The 20,943-nt window shown below is 57.4% G+C and overlaps 1 protein-coding gene across 1 annotated transcript in view; it reads left to right on the plus strand.

Moving 5' to 3' along the window:
* Positions 1-20,943, plus strand: part of RGS3 (regulator of G protein signaling 3) — a 55,125-nt gene that overhangs the window by 20,183 nt on the left and 13,999 nt on the right. Inside the window, exon 10 of the mRNA XM_082295401.1 lies at positions 9,957-10,079. Coding sequence (XP_082151527.1) covers positions 9,957-10,079 — 123 coding nt within the window. The remainder of the gene's footprint in view (positions 1-9,956; positions 10,080-20,943) is intronic.

Raw genomic sequence — 20,943 nt, forward strand, 5'->3', positions numbered from 1 at the left:
CCAGGCTTCGCTGGGGGTTTGGATGAGGCTCTCCAGCATTTTCTCAGGCACTTGGAAAAATGCACTCACTCAGAGCCTGCTATTTGATTTAGAAGCTTAGTGTGCCTAAGTAGAAGTGACCAAAAGAAAGCTGGCTGTGTTTCATGAGATCTGGAGAGGTGAAGAGGTGTCTTTGTCAGGCTGTAATGAAGTGCTGGGCTTTCTTCTGAGGGGCCTAATTGGCTGTGAGAGCTCTGGTGATGGAGGTCCCTGGCATCTGTGGTGGTTGGAGTGGAGTAGTTGGATAGAAAATGTGAGACTTTTGCTTTCCTACTTCCTGTTCCCCCACAGACTTCAGTAGACCTGGACTGGCCATGCTGTGGGATTCTGCAAATCCTTCCTGTTCCTCCTGGGGTATTTTGGAGCAGGTCACAAGGAGAGTGGAATTTCCCAACCCGTGGTGACCAGCAGCTCTGCCTCATGCTGGACCCCAGGAGTGGCTGTTCACCCCCTGCACTGGCCAGCCCAGGCTTTGAGGTGACATGGGGGCAGCCCCTGGCTCAGGGACAGCACCTTGCCAAGCAGGACGTGCCCTGTGCCACCCCTTCCCTGCCAGCCCCACGGGGTGGTCTGTCCTGAGCCAGAGGGACCAGCTGGCCCCAGGGTGAAGGGGACAGTGACCTTCCAGCTGCAGGTGCCATGGGGCTCTCCAGCAGTGGGAGATTCGGGTTCCAAAGGGGAACAGAATGGGGGATGTGCCTGTGAGTCAGCAGTGAGCCAGGGCAGGACGGGGCTCTCCCACCAGACTTGTCCAAGACTTCTCTTCTGGGAAACACTGACCAGCAGGTCCCCTCCCCAGGAGCCACGTGGAGGGGGTGACTGGGCTGCAGGGGCTGGGGATGGAGGCGGAGAGCAGGAACCTCCCAGCTGTGCAGCACAGGGGTTGTGCGGCTCAGTGAACTGCCCTTGGCCCCAGGTGAACAGAGATGAAATAACGGGATGTTCTGGGAGCCAGCCTGGGAGCCTCCCAGCATCTGATTCCTGCAGGGAAGCGAAGAAGAGCGTTTCCTTCAGGTTGTCTCTCTTTTATTCTTTGTATTCACATTGTGGGAGCAAATCTGCTTACAGGGGCTGGCTCTGCCCTGGGAACATGGATTCCCCTGAGAGGGGCTGGCTGTGCCCTGGGGACACATTCAGGCTGTGGGAATTGGGCTGCAGGGGGTCAGGACTGTCTGGCTGCCCACCCTGTGACCGCTGGTGGCAGCTAGAAAGGATAAGGATGGGTAAGGGAAGGATGTGGGAGCTGACATGGCTTTTCGGCCCCATGTCACCCTGAGGGGTCCCTCCCTGCCCTGACCTGCTCCATCCCTGCCCTGTCAGCAGCTCTGTGTGTGCCCAGAGCCCTCTCCTGGCTCAGCCCTCCCTGCTGAGCATCGCTGGTGGCTCAGGGGGCTGGTGGCCACTCTCAGCAGGGCTCCTGTCGCCGTGGGCTGGGCAGACACATCCGTCGTGCTGCTGCCACGGGGCTGGGAGGTTGGAGGAAGCTCTCGAGCTGCTGTTTGTTGCCCACAAATCATCTGCAATGAGCGCTAATGTGTTTAGTGCTGCTGTGAGCTGCGAGGAGCCCACGGGGCCGGGCTGACACTGCCTTTGCTGCAGGAAGAGCTCTCTGCTGAAGCCTTGAGCTGCAGGCTCCTGCTGTTGCTCATCGTGAGGGTTTCTGAGTAATGTTCTGACCCATACGGTCACAGATTTGCACTTGGATCTGACGTGTCACAAAATGAAAATATGTTCTAATACCTGTGAATTGCTTAATTTATTATAAACAAGAGAGAAAATTCCAACCTTCAGGAAGTGGCACAGAAAAGCTCCTGCTGGTCATCCTGTCTAATTGTGTGTAATAAATCTCTGCACAGAGGTTAAACCCTGGGCAATTTGGTTGTTTGCAGGCAGAGCTAACAGGAGCTGCAGAGCCTGGTGTGGGGTCCAGCACAAAGGGTGTTTGTTTTACAGCCTCTCCAAGCTGTGAATTGCAGGGTTTGGAGATCCTGAGTGCAGATGGACCCGGTTCTGGGGGGCACTTGGCATCCTGAAAAGGCTAAATGTAGAATGGGATTGGAAAGACTGCAAACGTAGAGGGAGGTTCTGCACTGAGCTGCCCCTTTTGGGGGTTTTGTTCCTTCTGAGGGGCAGCTGTGACACGAGCCAGGGCTTTGGAAGGGAAGGTGGTACCTTTTGATCTCAGGAATGCTGGGCATAGCTGGAATCACAGAATCCCAGAACAGGTGGGGTTGGAAGGGACCTCTGGAGATCATCCAGTCCAGCCCCCTGCCACGGCACGGTCACCCGGAGCAGGTGACACAGGAACGTGTCCAGGTGGGTTTGGAATGTTTCCAGAGAAGGAGACTCCACACCCTCCCTGGGCAGCTGTTCCAGAGCTCTGCCATCCTCATGGAAAGAATTTCTTCCTCATGTTGGGTGGAACTCCTTGGGTTGTAGCTTATGGCCATTACAGCTGCTCTAACTTTTCTATTTGCCAGCTGCTATGTGGAAAAGTCCTGCCAGTGCATCGAGACCTGGCCTGGGCATCTTTCCTTTCAGGATTTTAAATATGAAGAGCACAGTTTAAAGTTGGACAGACCCTGCCTGTGGTGACAACAGCTTCTGTGGCTGATTTGAGCACTGCAATAGGTGGAACTGGCACAGGGTGCCCAGAGAAGCTGTGGCTGCCCCATCCCTGGCAGTGCCCAAGTGTTGGATGGGGCTGGGAGCAGCCTGGGACAGTGGAAGGTGTCCCTGCCCATGGCAGGGGTGGCACTGGATGGGCTTTAAGGTCCCTTCCAACCCAGACCAGTCTGGGATTCTGGGATTCAATGTGGACCCATATTTCTGCACCCCACAGGATTTGGGGTGTGGGAGTTCAGCCCCATTTTCCCCATCCCACCCCATCCCCTGCAGGACACACACACCTCGTGGGATGTGTAAAACCTGTCAGAAGGAAATGGGCAGCCTCACAGGGAGCCATGTGGAGCTGTGAGCGTGGTCCAGGATTGTATTCACACCCTTCCCTGCTCCGGAAATATCCTGCTGAGAGGAAACTGCAGGTCAGGGGTTTAATGCATTGTTACAAGTGTTTGATTCGAACCCAACATATTCAGACCAAATCGACTCAAAACCAAACAGCTCTGTAAGTTTTTCCTTTGAAAAGCTCTGGCAAATTTGATCTTTTTTTTTTTTCCTCTGAAAGTTTTCATCTGCAGACAGATGATGTGATGAACAGAAAATCCTTCCAGTAGCAGCTCCTTGTGCTGCTGTGGTGAGCAACCCATCCAGAGCTGAGCGAATTAATGCTGTGAATCTGTGCCTGAGCTGGCTTGGCCTTGGAGATGCCCCTCCTGACTGCATGGGAGAGCCTCTGGACAAGTGCCAGAGGAATGCCACTGTCCCCCACCTTGCCCCATCATAGAATCCCAGACAGGTTTGGGTTGGAAGGGACTTTAAAGATCATCTTGTCCCACCCAGCCATGGCCAAGGATGCCACTCACTATCCCTTGGACGCTTGCAGGGATGGGGCAGCCACAGCCTGGCTCTGTGTGGACACACCCCTGCACCCTGCAGAGGGTCCCTGTGGGCACTGCTCCTGTTCCCACCCTCAGGCTGTGTCTCAGCTGCTGCCAAGGGAGTACTTTGAACAAATGGATCACAGCAGTGCTGTAGCCTCTCTAAATGTGCTTCACTCCATCCTGGTCCCAGCTCATTCCGTAGGAGCATTCATTCCCCAGAGTGTTCTCTGCTCCTGCTGGGAGTCAGCACTGCTCACTGAATGCCCTTTGGGATGTGGCATTGTCCAAAGGGAGATGTCAGGGAGAGCCCAGGTTCCTGTCTCCAAACAGCAAAGCTGAATGTTGGGAAAAACAATTTACTGATGGCACAGAGGACACGTCTCAGGGGCACTCTGGGGCCTGGCAGATACTGTACACCTGGGTAATTCTGGAGTTGGCTGTTTTGGACATGTCAGCAGGAGAGTTTGCAAGGAGCATTTTGGGCACTGTCTTGGGCAGATGGTTTGGTGATAGGGAAGAGGGCAAAAGGGCTGGGCAGGGGCTGTCATCAAATCTATGAGAGCAAGGGAACAGCTGAGAGGAATTTGTTTAGTGAGGAGCTGTAGGATGGGAGAAGGGAGTGGAGATGAGCCTTTGTCTGGGAAATGGGCTGTGTGCTCTGTTGGAATTGTACCTCAACTTCCTCTCATTCACAAAAGGACAAGAGATGGTGTTTGTGAGATTTGTGGCTGTAATTTGTCCGATGGGCTTGTCCTGCATGGGGGGAAGGATCCCCTGGGCTGTGGGGGAGTGGGCACTGCACTTCAGGTAGAGACAGCCTGGAGACTCCTTGCCCTCCCCAGTTCTGTGACATGCATATTCTGAGAGAACAGAAGTGTGTTCTCTCTGCTCCAGTCCTGTTCAGTGGAAGGGGGGACTCCCTTTGCTTCGGCCATTCTGCTGCTGCTGGCCAGGAGATGTTCTCAGATGGAGAATCCTTCCCTGCTCTCTGACATTTCCTTTGTTTCCTCCGTGGCTCATTTCTGGGGTGCCGAGAGGTTCCCCAAGCCTTGAGTCACCCAGCTCACGTGAGAGCTGGACACTGAGTCCCTCTGCCATGTCACACTCACAGCAGCAGCTTAACTCTTTCCTGAACAGAGCTTTCCATTTTCCTCCCTCCAAAGGACATCAGGTCCCAGCCCCTGGATTTCCCTGCGTGGTGCTGAGCAGTCCAAGCTGCAGGAGCTGTGAGACACCGTTAGAGCAATGCCAGCATTCGGGAAAGCCCTTCTGGAGGGTGCTGTGCCATGAACCCAAGTGCCCCAGAGGCTGAGGCGTTCCTGAACTGCCCTACCCAGCATCCCCACGGCCGCCCCAAATTCCAGCTGTAGCTGAAATGTTCCCCTGGTCCAAGCTGTCTCGGGGATGTCCCTGGAGCTGGAGTGCCCATGGCTGTGGCTCTGGGGTTGGTGGCCAGGCTGCTGCTCTATGCAAACAGACCCTGGGCTTCACCTCCTCTGCCCAGGGGGGTTACCTGGGTCAGATGTTGAGTGACACTGGTAGCAGAAGCCCCAGGCTGGCATCACCCAGAGCAGGGGCACAGGGCAGCTCCTGGGCACTGCCAGCTCCCAGTTCAGGGCTCTTCAGGCAGAGCAGGGAGTGCTCGTGTCCCATCTGGAGGAACAGATAAACAGAGACACTCAGCTTTCCTGGTTTTGTGCATCTTTACACAGCTCAGCCTGAACCTGAGTGTTGAGATAACCAAAAAACATGGGGGTTTCCCCCCCCAGCTTTAATTTTGGGGTCACATTTCCCAGATGTTGGCAAAAAGAAGAGTTGATATGGTGCAGTCACAGTGCTGGAGAGATTTTAAAAAGGCCCAGATGCCACGGGCTGATGATTTCAGATGGTCCTGGGGCTGTTTGCAGAGGCTGGAGCTCGCTGTCCATGGGGCTGTGCCAGGGAAGAGGCATGGGAATCTCTGGGGCTGTGCTGGGTGAGCTGGGTAAGCTTGGTGTTGCTGGGGCCTCAGCTCTGAGCTGTTTTCCTCTTCCAGGAGAGGAAAGGATGTTTGCAGAGCTGGAAGGTGCTGGCCCTGCTCTCTGTTTGCAGCAGGAGCTCTGTGCCTGGCTCCCCTCAGGGATTCCTCTGAAGGCTTTTACCTGATGAGCCACTTAGGGACAACTGCCTGGCCTGGGAAAACAGCCCTGTGTCCTCACTGGCTGCTCCACAGTGGGTGGAAAAGGTTCTTCAGGCTGGCTTTTCCTCCAAGAGGTTTAAGAGAGAGCCACGGAATCACAGAATGGTTTGGGTTGGAAGGGACCTTAAAGCTCATCTTGTTCCACCCCTGCCATGGCCAGGATGCCACTCCCTAGATCAGGGTCCTGTCCAACCTGGCCTTGAACACTTCCAGGTCCCTCTGGGCATCCCCCAGGCTGTGCCATCATCAGTGCTCCCAAAACCAAGCCCCACAGCAGAGCCCCGCAGAGATTGCTGTGTCCTGCCCGTGTTATCTCCATGCACATCCTCCCCTGCAGCACCCCTGGCACCTTTTGGGCATCCCAGCTCTAGCAGGGCTCTGCTGTTACTGCCAGGGTTTTTTTTATGGGCGTCACCAGTGTGCCCAGCAGTCCAAAAGCCACAGGAAGAGCCGTGGTCCCCCCATTCCCCCCCAGCATGGGAGCAAACAGAACTTTCTCACCAGCCCTGGGTTGGTGGTGCATGAAGTCAGCAGGCAGCAGCTGCCCGTGTTTTGTGCACAGGATATTCCCAGGGCTGGCTGTTTCTCCTTGGGAAGGTTTGCTCCGTGATTTGGAGCCATTGTAGTCTGGAGCAGTTTCCGAGGTACTTCCCCTCTGGGATCTCTGCTGCTTTGGCCACGGACCAACACCCGGAGCGCTGGAGGCCAGGGGCTGGCAGGGCTGGGCTGGGAGCCCTGACCCCAAACCACCCTGCCACAAACCCTGTGCAGAGAGGAGCCCGGGAAGGAGCACAAGTGCATCCCTGCATCTGTGGCAGGAGATTGCCCAGCGCAGCTGTGGCTGCCCCATCCCTGGAAATGTCCAAGGCCAGGTTGGAGCAGCCTGGGATAGTGGAAGCTGTCCCTGCCCCTGGACTGGATGGAACTGGATGAGCCTTAAGGTCCCTTCCAAACCAAACCATTCTGTGATTCTGTGACAGGACCCCTCCCTCTCACCCTGGAAATGTGTCCCTGACACAGCCAGCGGAGACAGCGGTGAGAGAACAGCCCTGGGCTCTGCTGGGCACTGAGCTCAGGGCACCAGAGGTGTCAGATTGAGTCTGGCTCGTTGTTCCTGTGATTTCTCAGCTTGGCAGTGTCACACAGAGCCCCACGTGTGTGCTGGGCCCTGCAAGCAGGGGATGTCTGCACTGAGGGGTCTCGGTGTGTAGGGTCTGGGGGCTCCTCCTGTGATGCTGTCATTCTCTGGGAGCTCCTCACATGATTTATGGGCTACAGAGCCCACAGGCCCTCCCTGTGTGGTGTGTGCTGGGGTAGCCAGGAGCTCTGCTTGGCCAGACCTCTCAGCTGGCTGCTGTGGGGTTGGGTCTCAGCCTGGGGGAGCTGTTCCCATGGAGCAGAAGGAACCTTTTCCTGCAGATAATCCTTGGCTGTAGCAGGGCCTGTTTGGGGCTGGTGTTGGTAGGTTTGGGTCATTCTCTGCAATACCTGCTGTGTTTTCCTGCTCTCCCATGGGCAGGGTGGGGGGTCTCACGCTGGTGCTGCCCTGGAGCCGTGGGCTCACCAGCAGCCCCTGAGCTCAGCACACAGCACCTGCAATAACATGTTTGTCACTGGGGCAAGGCAGGCAGAAAGCCACTGGCAGCCACTTCAGTCGCTGCCTTTATCTGGTGGCAAACACCCCCTTCACGCCATCTGCATCCTCCTTTCCCAGCACCGGGAGATTAAACCCTGTTTTCTCTCTGTAAACATTGGCAGGCCCAGCAGCAGCCTCCCTGAAGGAAAACAATAGCAGGGAGGCTGTGCCCAGCTCGTGGGGCAGCTCCCTGTCCCCCCTGCCCAGCCTCCCCTGTGTGGGCAGCTCGGTGCCCAGCATGGACCACCAGGTTCCAGGGACACGTACCACGAGCTTGGTCCCAAATAACACCCAGCCCTTCATCTGGCTGCATCCCAAAAGACTTTGCCTTGGTTTGGAGGCAGCTGTGGGTGCTCAGCCTGTGTGGGCTGGGCTTTCCCCAATCCAGGTGAAAGTTTTTGGGAGAGCAGGTTAATGGAAGAGGGAAAACCAGAGCTCTTTCCTTGGGAAATGTACGTTGGAGAAGTTAAATGGCACCATGAAGGAATAAAAGTGATGGTCAAATATGTACAGGTTGGATAGATGTAATTTTGGCTGTTCACGTCCCCCCTCAGCCTTGCCTGCAATCCCTGGGATACACATTGGGGTGGTTGCCTTTCCCTGACTTCTGGAGCAGAGGGAGATCTTCTCTCCTGGCTGTGACATTCCCTGTGGCCGAGGTCAGGGAGCCTGCAGCAGCTGAGGGGGAGGAGAGGGGCGCTTTGCTCTCAGCAGCCAGCGGGAGCTGAGCATCTGTGCTGAATTCAATCAAAGAGATGGGCTGTTAATTGAATCAGCGAGGGGCTCAGGGCAGGGCCAGGTGAGCTCTGTGTCTGTCACAGCAAGGGGACACGGGATGTCCTTGGAATTGCTTTGAGCCTCCCGCCAGGGGAGCCTGGCAGGGCTGGGAGTGTGCAGCAGGTACAGCATCAGGGTGGGCTCCTCACAGCTGCCCTGATGGCTTTGAGGCTTTGCTGAGTTCTTGCTTCATTCTCTTCTGACCACAAGAGTGGGGCAGGGAAATGCCAGCCTGGATTTTCATTCCAGCAAATGGGTGCTCATCCTCTACTCTGAAAGTGGGAACGACTTCTTAGGGTGTCACAGTGCTCCAGCCTGGTGACCTGCTGGTGTGAGGCTGGGAGGGACTGGGACATCTGGGATGGGAAAGAGCACTGTCACACTCCAGAGATGCTCAGAGCATCACTGGATCACAGGATCTGTGGGAGAAGAGGGAGCCCACCACCCTGTGTCCCTGAATCCCAAACCTCTGTTCATTCTGACTGTGCTCAGGAAGCCCGAGCAGGAATTTTCAGTGCTTAGGCCTGTAGGAATAAGTGTGGGGACAAGGCACAGGAAAGCTCAAACTTTCTCCTTCATGGAAGTCTCCTTGTAGGGGCAAAGGACTGAACCAGAGCTGTCTTTCCCAGGAGCTTGGTTTATTTACCACTTCAGGGGATTTTGGATGAAACGTGAATAATTCCCATCCAATGCAAACAGTGATTTAAATGGTGTGACTAAAGAGCATTTCCCCTTCTGGCTGTGTTGTGTCTCTGGAGTCACAAAGCTGCAGGTTCTCTCTGACCTTTCTGGGAAAAACAGCTATTGGGGACCTGCCCTTCTGGAAGGAAATTCTAGGGGGAAAGAAAAGGCCCTTTTTATGACCCTTAGTGAAAGACTCTTTTTCCTTTCTTTGCGGTCTGTCCTAAAGTTCTGCTTTTATTTTTTTTTCCTCTTCCCATCTGGCCACTTAAGGAGATGATCCAACCTTGGGCATTTCTGGACCCTTTTTAAAGTGAAACATGCAAAATCCCAGCAGGCAGCAGATGTTATAATGCTTAATTTTTAGCATGAGAGAGAAGCAGTTGAAGGGCTGGGAGGCAGCTGCTGAGAGAACTTGGTCAGACAGTTCCGTAAGTGAGTGAGATTTGGCCCAAAGAAAACCTGTGCAAGAGGAACAGGGCTGTACCACAAAGGACATGTGCAGCAAGAGGAGGTGGGTTCAGTTGGGATGGCTTCCCATAATTTCTCTTAATTCCTTCCTTGCTGCATGTTGCTCTCAGGCAGTGTGTGACCAGAGCTGGAGCTTCATCCCCAAATTCACCCTGGTGTTAAGTGAGGAGCAGGACGGGGACGCTGCTCTGGAGCTTCATCCCCAAATTCACCCTGGTGTTAAGTGAGGAGCAGGACGGGGACGCTGCTCTGGAGCTTCCCTGAGCTCTTCTTCCTGGATCCACCCAGCCCAAAGGCTCTTGTTCTCACCAGTTCATGCTCTGGTGCCTCATTAGTGTTTGCATATGGCAAAGAGCAATTTCCACCCTCGGAATGGGTTTCATAGACACATTTCCACCGCAGTGGCACAGGGTGCAGGGCCCCCTGCGCTCTGCCCGTGCTGCTCCACTCCTGCTCCTGGAAGCAAACCCAGCTCCCCAGCACCACTCCCTGTCTGGAGGGAGCTGATTTCCAGTCTCTTTTACTTTCCCGTGCCCAGGGTGTAGGACAGGTGTGTGAGGTGTCCCCTCATGTGCTGTGGTGTGTAGGGAGCAAGGAGTTTGCAAAGCCAGGCAGGGCCTGCGACACACGGCTAATGACCTTCTCCCTGCCTGTGTTTCCTTTACGTCAGAAGTCGGAGTGCTTATTAAGTTTGGAGGCTTACTCCCAGGAGCAGAAGAAGAGGATCTGCTGGTGTCTGGCTGAGAACATCACCAAGCAGCAACATCCAGCAGCAGCTCCTACGGAGAGCAAGGTAAGAGACCCACGCGGGAGCTGGAAATTCCTGCCTGGAGCATGGCAGAGCGGGGCTTTGCTCAGTGATGCTCCTGCCAGGAGGGCTGTGCAGGAGGCTCTTTGTTTGCCAGGTGAGGAGTGAGTTTGTATTCAGGCACTGCTGCGCCTGCAGCTTCCTGCCCTGCCTGGGGAGCATTGGCTGTGTTTGCATCCGCTGGCTGGAGCCGAGGCAGGCTGGGCTGACACCTCCCAGCCTCTGCATTTGGATATTTGGGTTGCTGAGGCTGTACAACCCCCGTGGCCAGCCTGCTCCGAGAGCTCGGCTCTGGGGCAGGACTGAAAGCAGGAGGAGAGGTTCAAGCTGTGATCTCTGGGTGCTGATTTAAAGGCCGAGGTCAGGGGAGTAGCGGGGCAGAGATTTACCCCTTCTGTGCACTTAGGTGAGCTCAGGTGTTTGATCCTGACCCCACAGATGTCCTCAAAGCACAGAGGGGTCATTTGGAGAGTGCTTTTTGTCATGCTCAGCGAGGCAGCCCCAGCACTTTTCCCACACGGAGGAGCTCCAGCCTGGCCCGGGAGCGCTGTCTCAGCAGCTCTGGCAGAGAAATGTGTGTGGAGGGCTTTGAGGCACTGTCACACACGCCTGCCCTGCGTGGGTGGAGAGAACACCCTCATCTGCCTCCTCTGGGGCTGGGGCTACCCCACGGAGCTGTCTGGGCCAGCGGCAGTCTCTGCTGGGTCATATTGTGTCTGGGGGTGAGGTTTGAGTTGTTGGTGGGTGATGCTGCTCTGGGAGAAGAGAAACCCCTGTGCTGAGTGTTTGAAGAGCTTTAAGTGCTGCAGATGGGGATTTCGGGGGTAAAACCCCCGGATCCCTCCCTTGGCTGGTACAGGGTGGTGGAGCAGCTCCTGCCCCACGTCACTGTCCGTGTGTGGGTGCCTGGCCGGGCTGGCTCCGGGGCAGGTGACTCGTCCTTGGAGCCGCGGCACAGCCGGAGCCTCACTGGCCGGTCCTGGAGCAGGGAGATGCAGCTCTGGCTCTGCAGCCTCCCAAACTGGGTCAGCACAAACATCTCCGCAGGAGACAGAGCCTCTGGATTCCTTTTCCTGCACGTTTCAGGCGGACTAAAATAGCAACAGCAGCGCACAAAGCCTGAGAACCTCGTTACCAGCCAAACCTCCCACTCTGCGAGCGGCTCCGGGCAGCTGATTCATGGAGGTGACAGCGCTCAGCCGCGGCTCCTGCTGTCCTGTGGTGCATCTGACTGGCACAACTCCGTGCCCAGGCATGGGGGCCCTGTTGGAATCCACGGGATGGAGCTGGATGCTGCCAGGGGCTCTGTGCTAGGCTGGGTGCGATCCCACCACGGGCTGGAGATCATCCAGGGTGAAGCTGTGCAGGGACATTTCCAACCTGAGTATCTCTAACAGGTCCTGAAAAGGGGCATCTTGGTGGCTCTCCATCATGACAGGAGCTCTGGGCTGTTTGGGCTTTCAGGGGATGGTGCTGTTTGCCCTCCCCAGCCCAGACTGTTCATGGCAGGACGTGGGGCTCTGCTCAGAGCAAAGCCCTGGAGCATCTGCTCAGAGCAAAGCCCTGGAGCATCTGCTCGCCGAGTTGTGGAAGGAGTCTGGCCGCTGGACAGGTGAAAAAGCATTCCAGAAGACATCACATCTCTTTCAAAGGCTTTTCTGTGCCTCAATAGCCAAGAGGGTGTTCTTTGGGTGCTGTGCAGAGCCAGCATGGGCCCTCCAAAGCTGTGACAAAGGGGGTTTGTCTTGGCTTGCCAAAACTGATGGAAATCCCGCTGGTGGGGTGTGGGGCCAGGAGGTAGAAAAGGAGCGTGACAGCAACTACCAGGCACTTTAAATTGAGTTTATAGCACCATACCCAGCAAGGTGTGAAGTGCCCAGGATGCAATTTTAATGCAAACTTGGTGTGAAATGCAAGAAGGAGCAGCGTGGGGAAGGAGCTCCCAAGGGGACAGGTGAGGGTGCTTGGGGCAGGGTGGGCACACAGGGCTGGGCAGGAGCCTGACCTGGGAGAGCTGCAGCTGGGGCTGTGCCCAGGCTGGTTTGCCAGGGCAGACCTCTCTGGGGATGCCAGAGCAGAGGCAGGTAGGAGCTGGGAAAATCATCTGCTTCTTGCAAGGGAGAACTGATCCATTAGCTTTGCTTACAGGGCATCTGATACCAGGGCTATTTAGGGAAAAAACCCAGTGTCTGTGCTCTGCGAACAGACAAATTAAGCTGGAAATATCAGCCTGGTCAGGAATCTGATTTGCAAAGCCTTCAGAACTGCTCCAGCTCAGCAAGAGGCAGCTTTTTGCTGTGGCCACAGTCTGGCCAAGGGGATGTGGGCTTTGCTGTGGGGTGGGAGAGAAGGGCCAGCACAGCCTCGGTGCCAGGCAGAGCTGTGCCATGTGCCAGCTCCGTGCTGGAGCCAGGGAAAGGGACACTGTCCGAGCAGAGAGCAGCTCCTCAGGAGCCTCCATGGCTGCCACCAGTGGCAACCTTCAGCCTGCACAGAAATCAGACAGGTTTGGGGCTTTGGGATGGTACCTCCTGTGTTTCAAGGCCCCCCTGAGCTTTGCCTGGGCAGGGCAGCAGTAAGGGCAGGAAGGTGCCTTGGCTCAGGGACAGGGCTCTGCAGAGCTGTCACTGCCTCTGGCAGTGCCTCTGGCAGTGTCTCTAGGGAGGATGGTGTCAGGCTGGGGGATGATCCCTGCAGGGGCTGTGTTGGCACTGCTGCTTTCAGAGCAGCTGGGTTTGGAGCAAAGCTGCCGTTTTCTGGGGGATTTGAGCACATGGTGAATGCAGCATCTGCTTCTGGAGATGGAGGAAGAGAAATCCACGAGGGATGCAGCTGTGATAGTCCAGCCCTGCTCCCAGTGGGCTTTTCCTGCCAGAGTCAGTGCAGGAGGAGCTCCAGGGATAACGTGGCTGTTGTTGTGGTCCCTCTCTCTACCCCCAGTGTCCAGGAGATGTGGTGCAAGTGGGGCTTCTCTGCTGCCGCTCTAAGACTTGGCTGAACTTCCCTGAGCCCACGCTGGCAGCTGCAGCAGCTCCCAGGAATTACTCTATGGATATTTTCTCCATCTGCAGAGCCTTCCCCCCTCTTGTGTGTCCGGGTCTGCTCCGGGATGCTGCTCCCTGCCCTGTGCCTGTAAAACACGTCCAGGGTGAGCCAGCTTGGCAGCAAACCTTCCCCACTGGGGCTGTGTGGAGCCTGGAGGTTGGCTGGGGCTGCCAGGAACCGCAGCCATGGCAATGTGATTAGAGAGGAGCAGCTTTGAGCATTAACTGAGTTAACAGGGCAGCCTCCCCGGGCCGGGTGCTGACCATCAGTGCTGCCACCCTCAAGTTGCTGCACCAGCTTGGGGTGCTTCAGCCTGACTGAAGAGAAGGCAAACTGCAGAGCAGGGACAAGGCAAGGCACAGGGGCTGGAGCTGCTCCAGCTGCTTTGGCTGCCAGGGAAAAGATTCCCAGCACAACCCCCTGCGTGTAATGGACCTGCTGCCACCATCTGATTCTCACTGCTTCTTTCTTTGTGTCTTCCACACTCAGAACGGCTGATTACTCTTCCCTTCTGGCTCCGTGACCTGAGATTACCTCGGAGATGATGGCTGGCTGTATCTGAAAGATGCAGATTATCCTTAAGCTAAATAATTACGGACACTCGGTGGCGTGGACTTTGGGAGTCCAGGACGGGTGCTCCCCTTGTTTCCCGAGGGAGGTGGTGGATGCTCAGCACTGCCCCAACCCTGGCTGCCGTCCCCTGTGCCACGGCTGTGAGCAGGCGTGGATGACCCTGGCCCTTCCTGGCAGCGCTGGCTCCGGTGCTGGGAATGAGCGGCCGGTGGGTGCGCGGCCGGGGGGGACCGGCCGGCCCCTTCCTGGCCGTCCCTGTGGTCAGGAAGGGCAAGGCTGTTTCTCTCACTTATTTACAACGTGCTTGACAAGTGCGAGTAAATGAGCTGTCAGCAAAAGCAAACAGTGTGTGACCGAGGGCTGATTGGAACCAGGGCCGGTGGGGCGGGAGGGCTCCGGGGGGTGCGGGGACAGCCCTGCTCCCCGGGCACCTGCAGCTGCGGATGGGTCAGTGTGGGTCACCCCTCTCCTGTCCCATCTCCTGCCTCCTCTTCCTTGTCCCAGGTACCCACCCTGTTGTCCCTCCACAATCCCTGCTCCTCGGCACCTCCCTGCCCCAGCAACTCCCTTTCCTTACACTGGGGTATCTCCCGGGCCTTCCTTGCACGGTCAAGGGGCTACTGGCCCTGGGGTGGCTGTGACAAACACTTGGGGACAAGGTTGTGGCCAACCCCATTCCTCCTTGTCCCTCTGAGCAGGTGCTTCACTCACAGCAGTTCAGTCAGAGTGTGATCAGCTCTTCGATGGGGAAGGAGGGGAGGATTTCGTATTTTCTTAATTTGTTTTTGGCCAAAGTCTTTCCATTTTGGGCTGGGAACCTGCTGCCCCATCTGTGCCAGCTCTGCTCCAGGGCGTCCTGCTGATCTGCTGCTGTGGGGCAGGGCATGGCCAAGGGGCAGGAAACCTGGATCTTCACCAGAGACTGCTTTCCTTCCACGATACCGACACAAGAGACTGGGCAGGGCTGAGCACATCACAGCAGCCCCTGGAGAGCCAACCTGTCCCTGGCCACAGCCTCCAGCACCTTGTTTGTGCTGTCAGGGGGCTCGAATAGGGGAGAAACCTTGAGGGTGATTCTGCCCCAGTGAGGGTTAAAGCATCAGCTGGCAGGACGTGCAGCCAGGTCACAAATCCAAAGCTCTGTGTTGTTGCACTGTTCCACACCAGGGAGCACAGCCCAGCTCGCCCTGGACTGGGAAAACTCCTTACTGAGGACAGCCAAAGGCTCCATGGATTTGTGAGGCCGTGGCACCAGAGACGCTCTTCCTCTCTGAGGCTCCAGTTCAGCTCTGTCCACTCTAATCTCTGGAGGAAGCTGTCCCTCCTGGAATAGTCATGGAACCACAGACTGGTTCGGGTCGGAAGGAATCTTTAAGATTATCCAGTGCCACCCCCTGCCATGGGCAGGGACACCTTCCACTGTCCCAGGCTGCTCCAAGCCCCATCCAACCTGGCCTTGGGCACTGCCAGGGATCCAGGGGCAGCCACAGCTTCTCTGGGCACCCTGTGCCAGGGCCTCCTCACCTCTGTAGTAAAGAATTTTGTCCTAATATCTGACTTAACCCTGCCTTCCTTCAGCTTAAGGCCATTCCCCCTTGTCCTGTCACTCCATGCCCTTATCCGAAGTCCCTCTCCAGCTCCCTTGGAGCCCCTTTAGACACTGGAAGGGGCTCTAAGGTCTCCCCAGAACCTTCTCTTCCCCAGGCTGAACAGTTGCACATCAGTTGGCTTCCAGCCCTCACTGCCAGGGCACAATCCAAGGCCCCAGGAAGCTGGGATGTGCCTGTGGGGCTGAGCTGGCGTACGGATCTGTTTGTCACCTCCCCTGAGCCCTGGGTCACTGAACCCTGGCTCCACCTGGCCTCTCTGCGCAGCCCGGAGGTTCTTGGTGCTGCTGCTGGTGGCACCGAGGCTCCGGGGGCTCCCAGCTGGCTCCCAGAGCCCGAGGTGTGGAGCAGATGGGCCAGCTGAGAGCCACAGCTCCCCTGGGCTCGTTCGTTTGCTTAGCTGGGCTCCAGAGCCATGAGGAGAGCGGAGCTCTCCCAGCCAAACAGCGGCTCCCGTTCCTCTGGGTGCTTCCCGTTCCTCTGGGTGATCGATTCCCGTTCCTCTGGGCGATTCCCGTTCCTCTGGGTGATTCCCGTTCTCCCAGCTTGCATCCAGCGAGCCCGCATCCCCCCGCCCACCAGAGCAGGAGGGCTCGGGGTTGGAGCCGGGCAGGAGCAGCCGCCAACACTTCCATCATGGCCAGAGGCAATTTTAAACCCTGGAAGGAATCCCCAGAAGGGCTGGTGAGAGGGAAAGTGCCGGCAGGAGCGGCGCCGGCAGCCCGGGGGGGTTGAGCGGTGTGAGATCATTTGCACAGGGTGGTCAAAGGCACAGACTGAGTGCTCCGAGCCACCGCTGCTGTGATTTAATGAAGGTGCTGGAAGTGCTTTGTTGCAGCCTGCCAGGCTGGAGCCCTGCTCCAACCTTGTCCCCAAACACCTCCTGCCTCGGGTGACTGCTCCTCCTCTTCCCTCCCAGCATGGCAGGGGCTGTGCGTGTGTGGTCGGGCAGCCAATGAAGTCCAGTTCAAGTAACTCCTTGCAAAAGTTACTCAAACCCCGATATCTTTGCAGAGTCAAAGGACCTATTCAAAATTCCAGGGACCTTTGGGTATTGATGCCTAGAGTGGTGTGGGACTGATAGGCACAGCTTCATCCTGCCCCTGTGGCATCCCCTGGCCCTCCACGAGGCTTGGTGTCCTGCCCTGGAACGAGCACCTTCCTGCTGGAGCAGCAGGGCACTGCCAGCACCACTGCAGGAGGGCTGTGCATGGCTTTGGAGCCAACAGTGTTGGTTTTGGGACCTTTTGGGATTCCTCCCTCCTGTGTGTGGCTCTGGCCACAGCCCTGTTGGAGGCAGTGACAGCAGAGCTGCTCTGCCAGGCCCTCTCCTCTCGGTGGATGTTTTCTTCCAGTGATCTCTGCTGGCAGCAGGGGCAACTTCCAGCACCAACCTCGTGGTCCTGTGTAAGTGGTGTTGGGATGAGTTCTTCCCAGTGGATCTGCAGTGGCTGAGTGCATCAGGCTCTGGATGTCACCTCCCTCATCCCTCCCAGGGGACAGAGCTCTGCCCCAGCCCATAATGCTGCAGAGATTCCCCCTCTGAGCAGCACCGAAGGGAAAGGGTGCTGAGGGTTGTGGGCTGAATGGCAGTGACAGGATCTGCTCCTTCCTCCCCCTTTCCCACCACTCTGGATTTTTACTGCCAGGGATATTTATGACCCAGACATCATCTCACAGCTCTGGGTCCCCCGGCATTCACCCTGCGGTGATGAGGCTGCAGGCAGCAGCTGGAGCCCGGCTCAGGAGCTGTATCCCCATCACAATGGGCACAGAGCAGTGGGTACGGGCAGGTTTGGGTGGTGGCTGGGTCATTCCTGACTGAGAGGGGCTAGGGACCCTCAGGCTGGGGGTGCTCTAAGTCTCAGGGACATCCAGGTACCCCCAGTGTGGTGACATCCTGTGTCCCACAGACCTGCAGCCACCCAGGTGGCCTCGGGGAGGGAACAGGCACAAGCCCCAGCAGGCCCAGCTCCCTTCACCAGCACAGGCAGGATGGGAGCCAAGCACAGCTGTGGCGGTGACTGTGCCATGTCACTGCTGTCCGTGGTGACAGAGGGTGTCCAGTGAGACCAGGGAGCTCCCACATTTCCTGTGCCACTGCAAAGCTGTGGCTGCCTGTGAGGCAGAGCAGGCAGCACAGGTCCTCTGCTCCATCGCAGGAGCATTCACGGGGCTGCAGTTGGCCGGAGCACGGGGACATGTGTGTGCCCGAAGTCTGTGCTGGAGGAGAGCTGAGCACAGCGAGGACCCGTCAGTGAACGGTGGCTGTGGGGCAGATAAAACCAGCACGTGTCTGAGAGTGGCTGTGCACACACCCCTCACTGTGCTCTCTCTCTGGAGCCGTCAGGACAACTTGCCTGCCTTGGTCAGTGAAGTGTAATCTCAGGAGGAGAAATGCCCAGTCACGTCCCCAGCCCGGTGTGCACGGGGCTGTCACGAGAGGGCACTGGCCTTGCAGGAGAAGATGAGGAGCAGATGGTCATGCGTGGGCTGTCCCCTGGATGGACACTGTCCACCATCCTGCCTGTTTATTATCCCTGTCCCTGCCCATTGGGGTCGAGCCGCTCACAGAGATTGGGATGCAAAGGGCAAAGCGCCCCATTGCAGAGCATCCCCCACTTCAGAGGTGTCCCTTCGCCACCGAAAACAGTTGGGGGGAAAACCCCACAAACAGCGAACTTGCAGCAGAGTTTCATTAAGCAGGAAGCACCGGGATCTCTGCGCTCGGTGTCGCTCGGGGGCAGGACAGGGCAGCAGAAGGGGAGCGCGGCGGCTCTCAGGGTGATGCAGGCCCTTCCTCAGGGCACGGCGGCCGTCCGCTGCTGTCAGCAGGTAACAGCACCTCCAGGGAGAGCCGGCAGAGCCATAAATAGCACGAGGGGCACGAGGGAGCCGTGCCTGGGAGAGGCTGGGGCGGTTTCAGCCGCCGCTTGACACGGACATTAATAACGGCGGGGGCAGAGCCAGAGCGCTGCGCCAGCAGCAGCCGAGCGCCGCCGCGGGCACATGGCGGGGCCGGGGCTGCCGGGGGAGATGCCGCTCGCTCGGCCCGGGGGATGCAGCTGAGAGCCCGCATTTGGTAGGTTTTACTCGCAAAGATTGCGGCCTGAAGGCCGGACCCTTCGCTGGGCAGGATCCGGCTCAGGCTGAGGCAGAGGCACCGGGCGTCAGGGGCGCTGATGTCCTTGGGGATCCGAGGCACTTGCTCCGCTCCCGGCCCTGCTCTCTCCTGGGAGACCTGTGGCTCCTGCACAGCTCATTTGGCACCAGGCTGGGCTTGAGGGTTGGTGAGGAGCACCCGGGAGGAGCGCAGGGGCATTTGTAGCGGCGGGGACGTTTCGAGGTTGCCTCTCAAATTTGGGCTGTGCACGGCTGTGCCGTCGGCACCAGCTGGCTCCTGCTGTGGGACCAGCATTGCAATGTGCCCACAGTGTGGGTTTTCTGCTCCAGGACTTTTGCAGCCTTTTGGATACCCTCCCTGGACTGGCACGGGGGAACAACCAGCAGGTCCAGCCTGGATCTGCAGCCGTGACACGCTCGGAGCCTCGCTGGGAATGGAGGGCACCGGGCAGGGGACGGGTTGGGATCCGGAGCTGGGACTGCCGGGGCAGCTGCGGGTCGGGGCTGGCAGCCCGGAGCTGCGGCGGTGACGGCGTGGCGAGGGTTGGTCCCGGGTTGGTGGCCGCACCTTTAGCAGGTGGTGACACCGAGGTGCGGGGTGCAAGCTGAGCCCGCAGCCGGGCTCCTCTCCCCGGGCACGGGCCGGGCTGCTGCCCTCGGAGAAGCGTCGGCTCCTTCCCGCTGAGTTTCGGGAGCGGAGCGGCCCCGGGAGCGGCGCAGGGCTGGGGCTGGGCAGAGCCCCGTGGGCAGCGACCCGCTGGGAATGCAGGGATGGGGAGCGGGATTTGTGCGGGGACCACGGGATCGCTTCCTCCCTCGTGAGGGCTTCTCCCGCCAGCGCTCTGAGGCAGCCCACGGCCAGGTTTTTGGGGTGGTACAAACATTTCCCCCCGCAGCGTCCCATCTGTGCTTCCACCCTCAGCGCCCTGCCCCAGGCACTGCTGGCCCTGCTGTTCGGGCTGATACACCCGCGCTGCTTTTGCTGTTACACTAATTGCTCGGGATCAATTATTCATTGTGCAGTAATGAAGCAGGGAGAGGGTAGAAAACCCGGCTGTGCAGCCAGCCCCGGGCCCTGGCCGGCCCCGCAGAGGGTGAGGAGCAGAGCTCGGGGAGTGCTCCTCGTGAGCACTTTCACAATGACTCCCATGAAGATTTTCTCAGGTTTTGGTAGTTCTGCTTTGCACTCCTGGCTTTGCTTTCTTCCCCTCATCCATGCTGTGCATTAGATGCTGTTCCCTGGAGCTGTGAGCTTCCTTGGTTCTTTGTTGTCACTTTTAAAATCCTGAGGTGCTCATCACCAGCAGCATTTCAGAGTTATGAAACTGATCTGGTGCATCTGGGCACAGTTTGTCCCATGCTAAGAACCGGAATTGTAAAATATTTCCCTTCTGCTTTAGGAAAAACCTACTTTGGAAAGGTTGATGGGGCCCTGGATGATGTAGGTGCTCTTTTCCCTGCAACCCCTCTGCTGTGGGGTGGGATGTTGCCTCCAGCACAGGGAACCCACTGCTGTCTGCATCTCTCCCAAAATAACCCTGGAGAGAGAGTTGGTCTCATTCCCATGGAGTTAAATGCTTTTGGGGACAGGCGAGGCACCTTGGAGCAAAGGCCCTTTGAAGGGCAGCAGGAGCCAGAGAGGTTCTCCCATGGGACACACAGAGCATGGCGCTGCCATGGTCTGGGACAGCCACAAGATCAGCTCCTCCTGCAGCATCCCAGGACGTCCATTTGCTCCTCCTGGGTGAGAGCACAGCTGCAGCAGCACATCCCTTGCTCTCCTGCTCACATCCATGTCCAACAGGCTTGCAGGGACTTCCCTGCTTTTCCCAATCCCCGAGTTTGGCTGAGGAGGTACCTGGGTGCAGGGCAGCTCTCTGAGCTGTGTTTTGCCTCCTCTTCCTCAGCATCACCACAAAAGAAAGACAAAACTCGAGCATCCCCATCAGGAGCCAGGGGAGACTCAATTAGATGTTCCCATGGCCAGGCATTCCTTGAGCCACGGTGGCTCCATGACTGAGAAGAGCAGAGGCTTTGAAATGAGAAGCTGAGAGCCTCAAAACAATCCCTGACCTCCCTGAGCTGGGGATTTCAGGGAATGCCACTCCTGGCAGTGGGAGGGCTGGCAGCACCAGGGCAAGGGCAGGGCAGGCTGCAGCTCCCAGCTGTGCTGTCTCCATGGCTGGGGTTTTCCCAGCTGGAAGTCCTAGCTGTGGGCCACCAGCAAGGCCATATTATTTAAAGAAATGCTGGAGAAGTCGATGTTGTGCTGACAGTTGCTGGAATTTTCTCTGCTGGTCAACTGGAACAGTCCTGGTTGTGAGAGCAACTGGGAAAAAGCTGCTCGAGGTACAGACCAAGGAGCAGAGGGTTTGCAGTACTTCTGCCATGCCTTGGTTTCAATAAAACTTAAAAAACCTTGAAAAAACCCTTAATTTTTTGGGTCAGGGAGTGATCCTTGAAGGCACAGAGAACCCAGGAAGTGGGTAATAGGTGCAAGG

This window comes from Coloeus monedula (genome assembly GCF_965178545.1).
Source record: "Coloeus monedula genome assembly, chromosome: 21".
Lineage (NCBI taxonomy): Eukaryota > Metazoa > Chordata > Aves > Passeriformes > Corvidae > Coloeus > Coloeus monedula.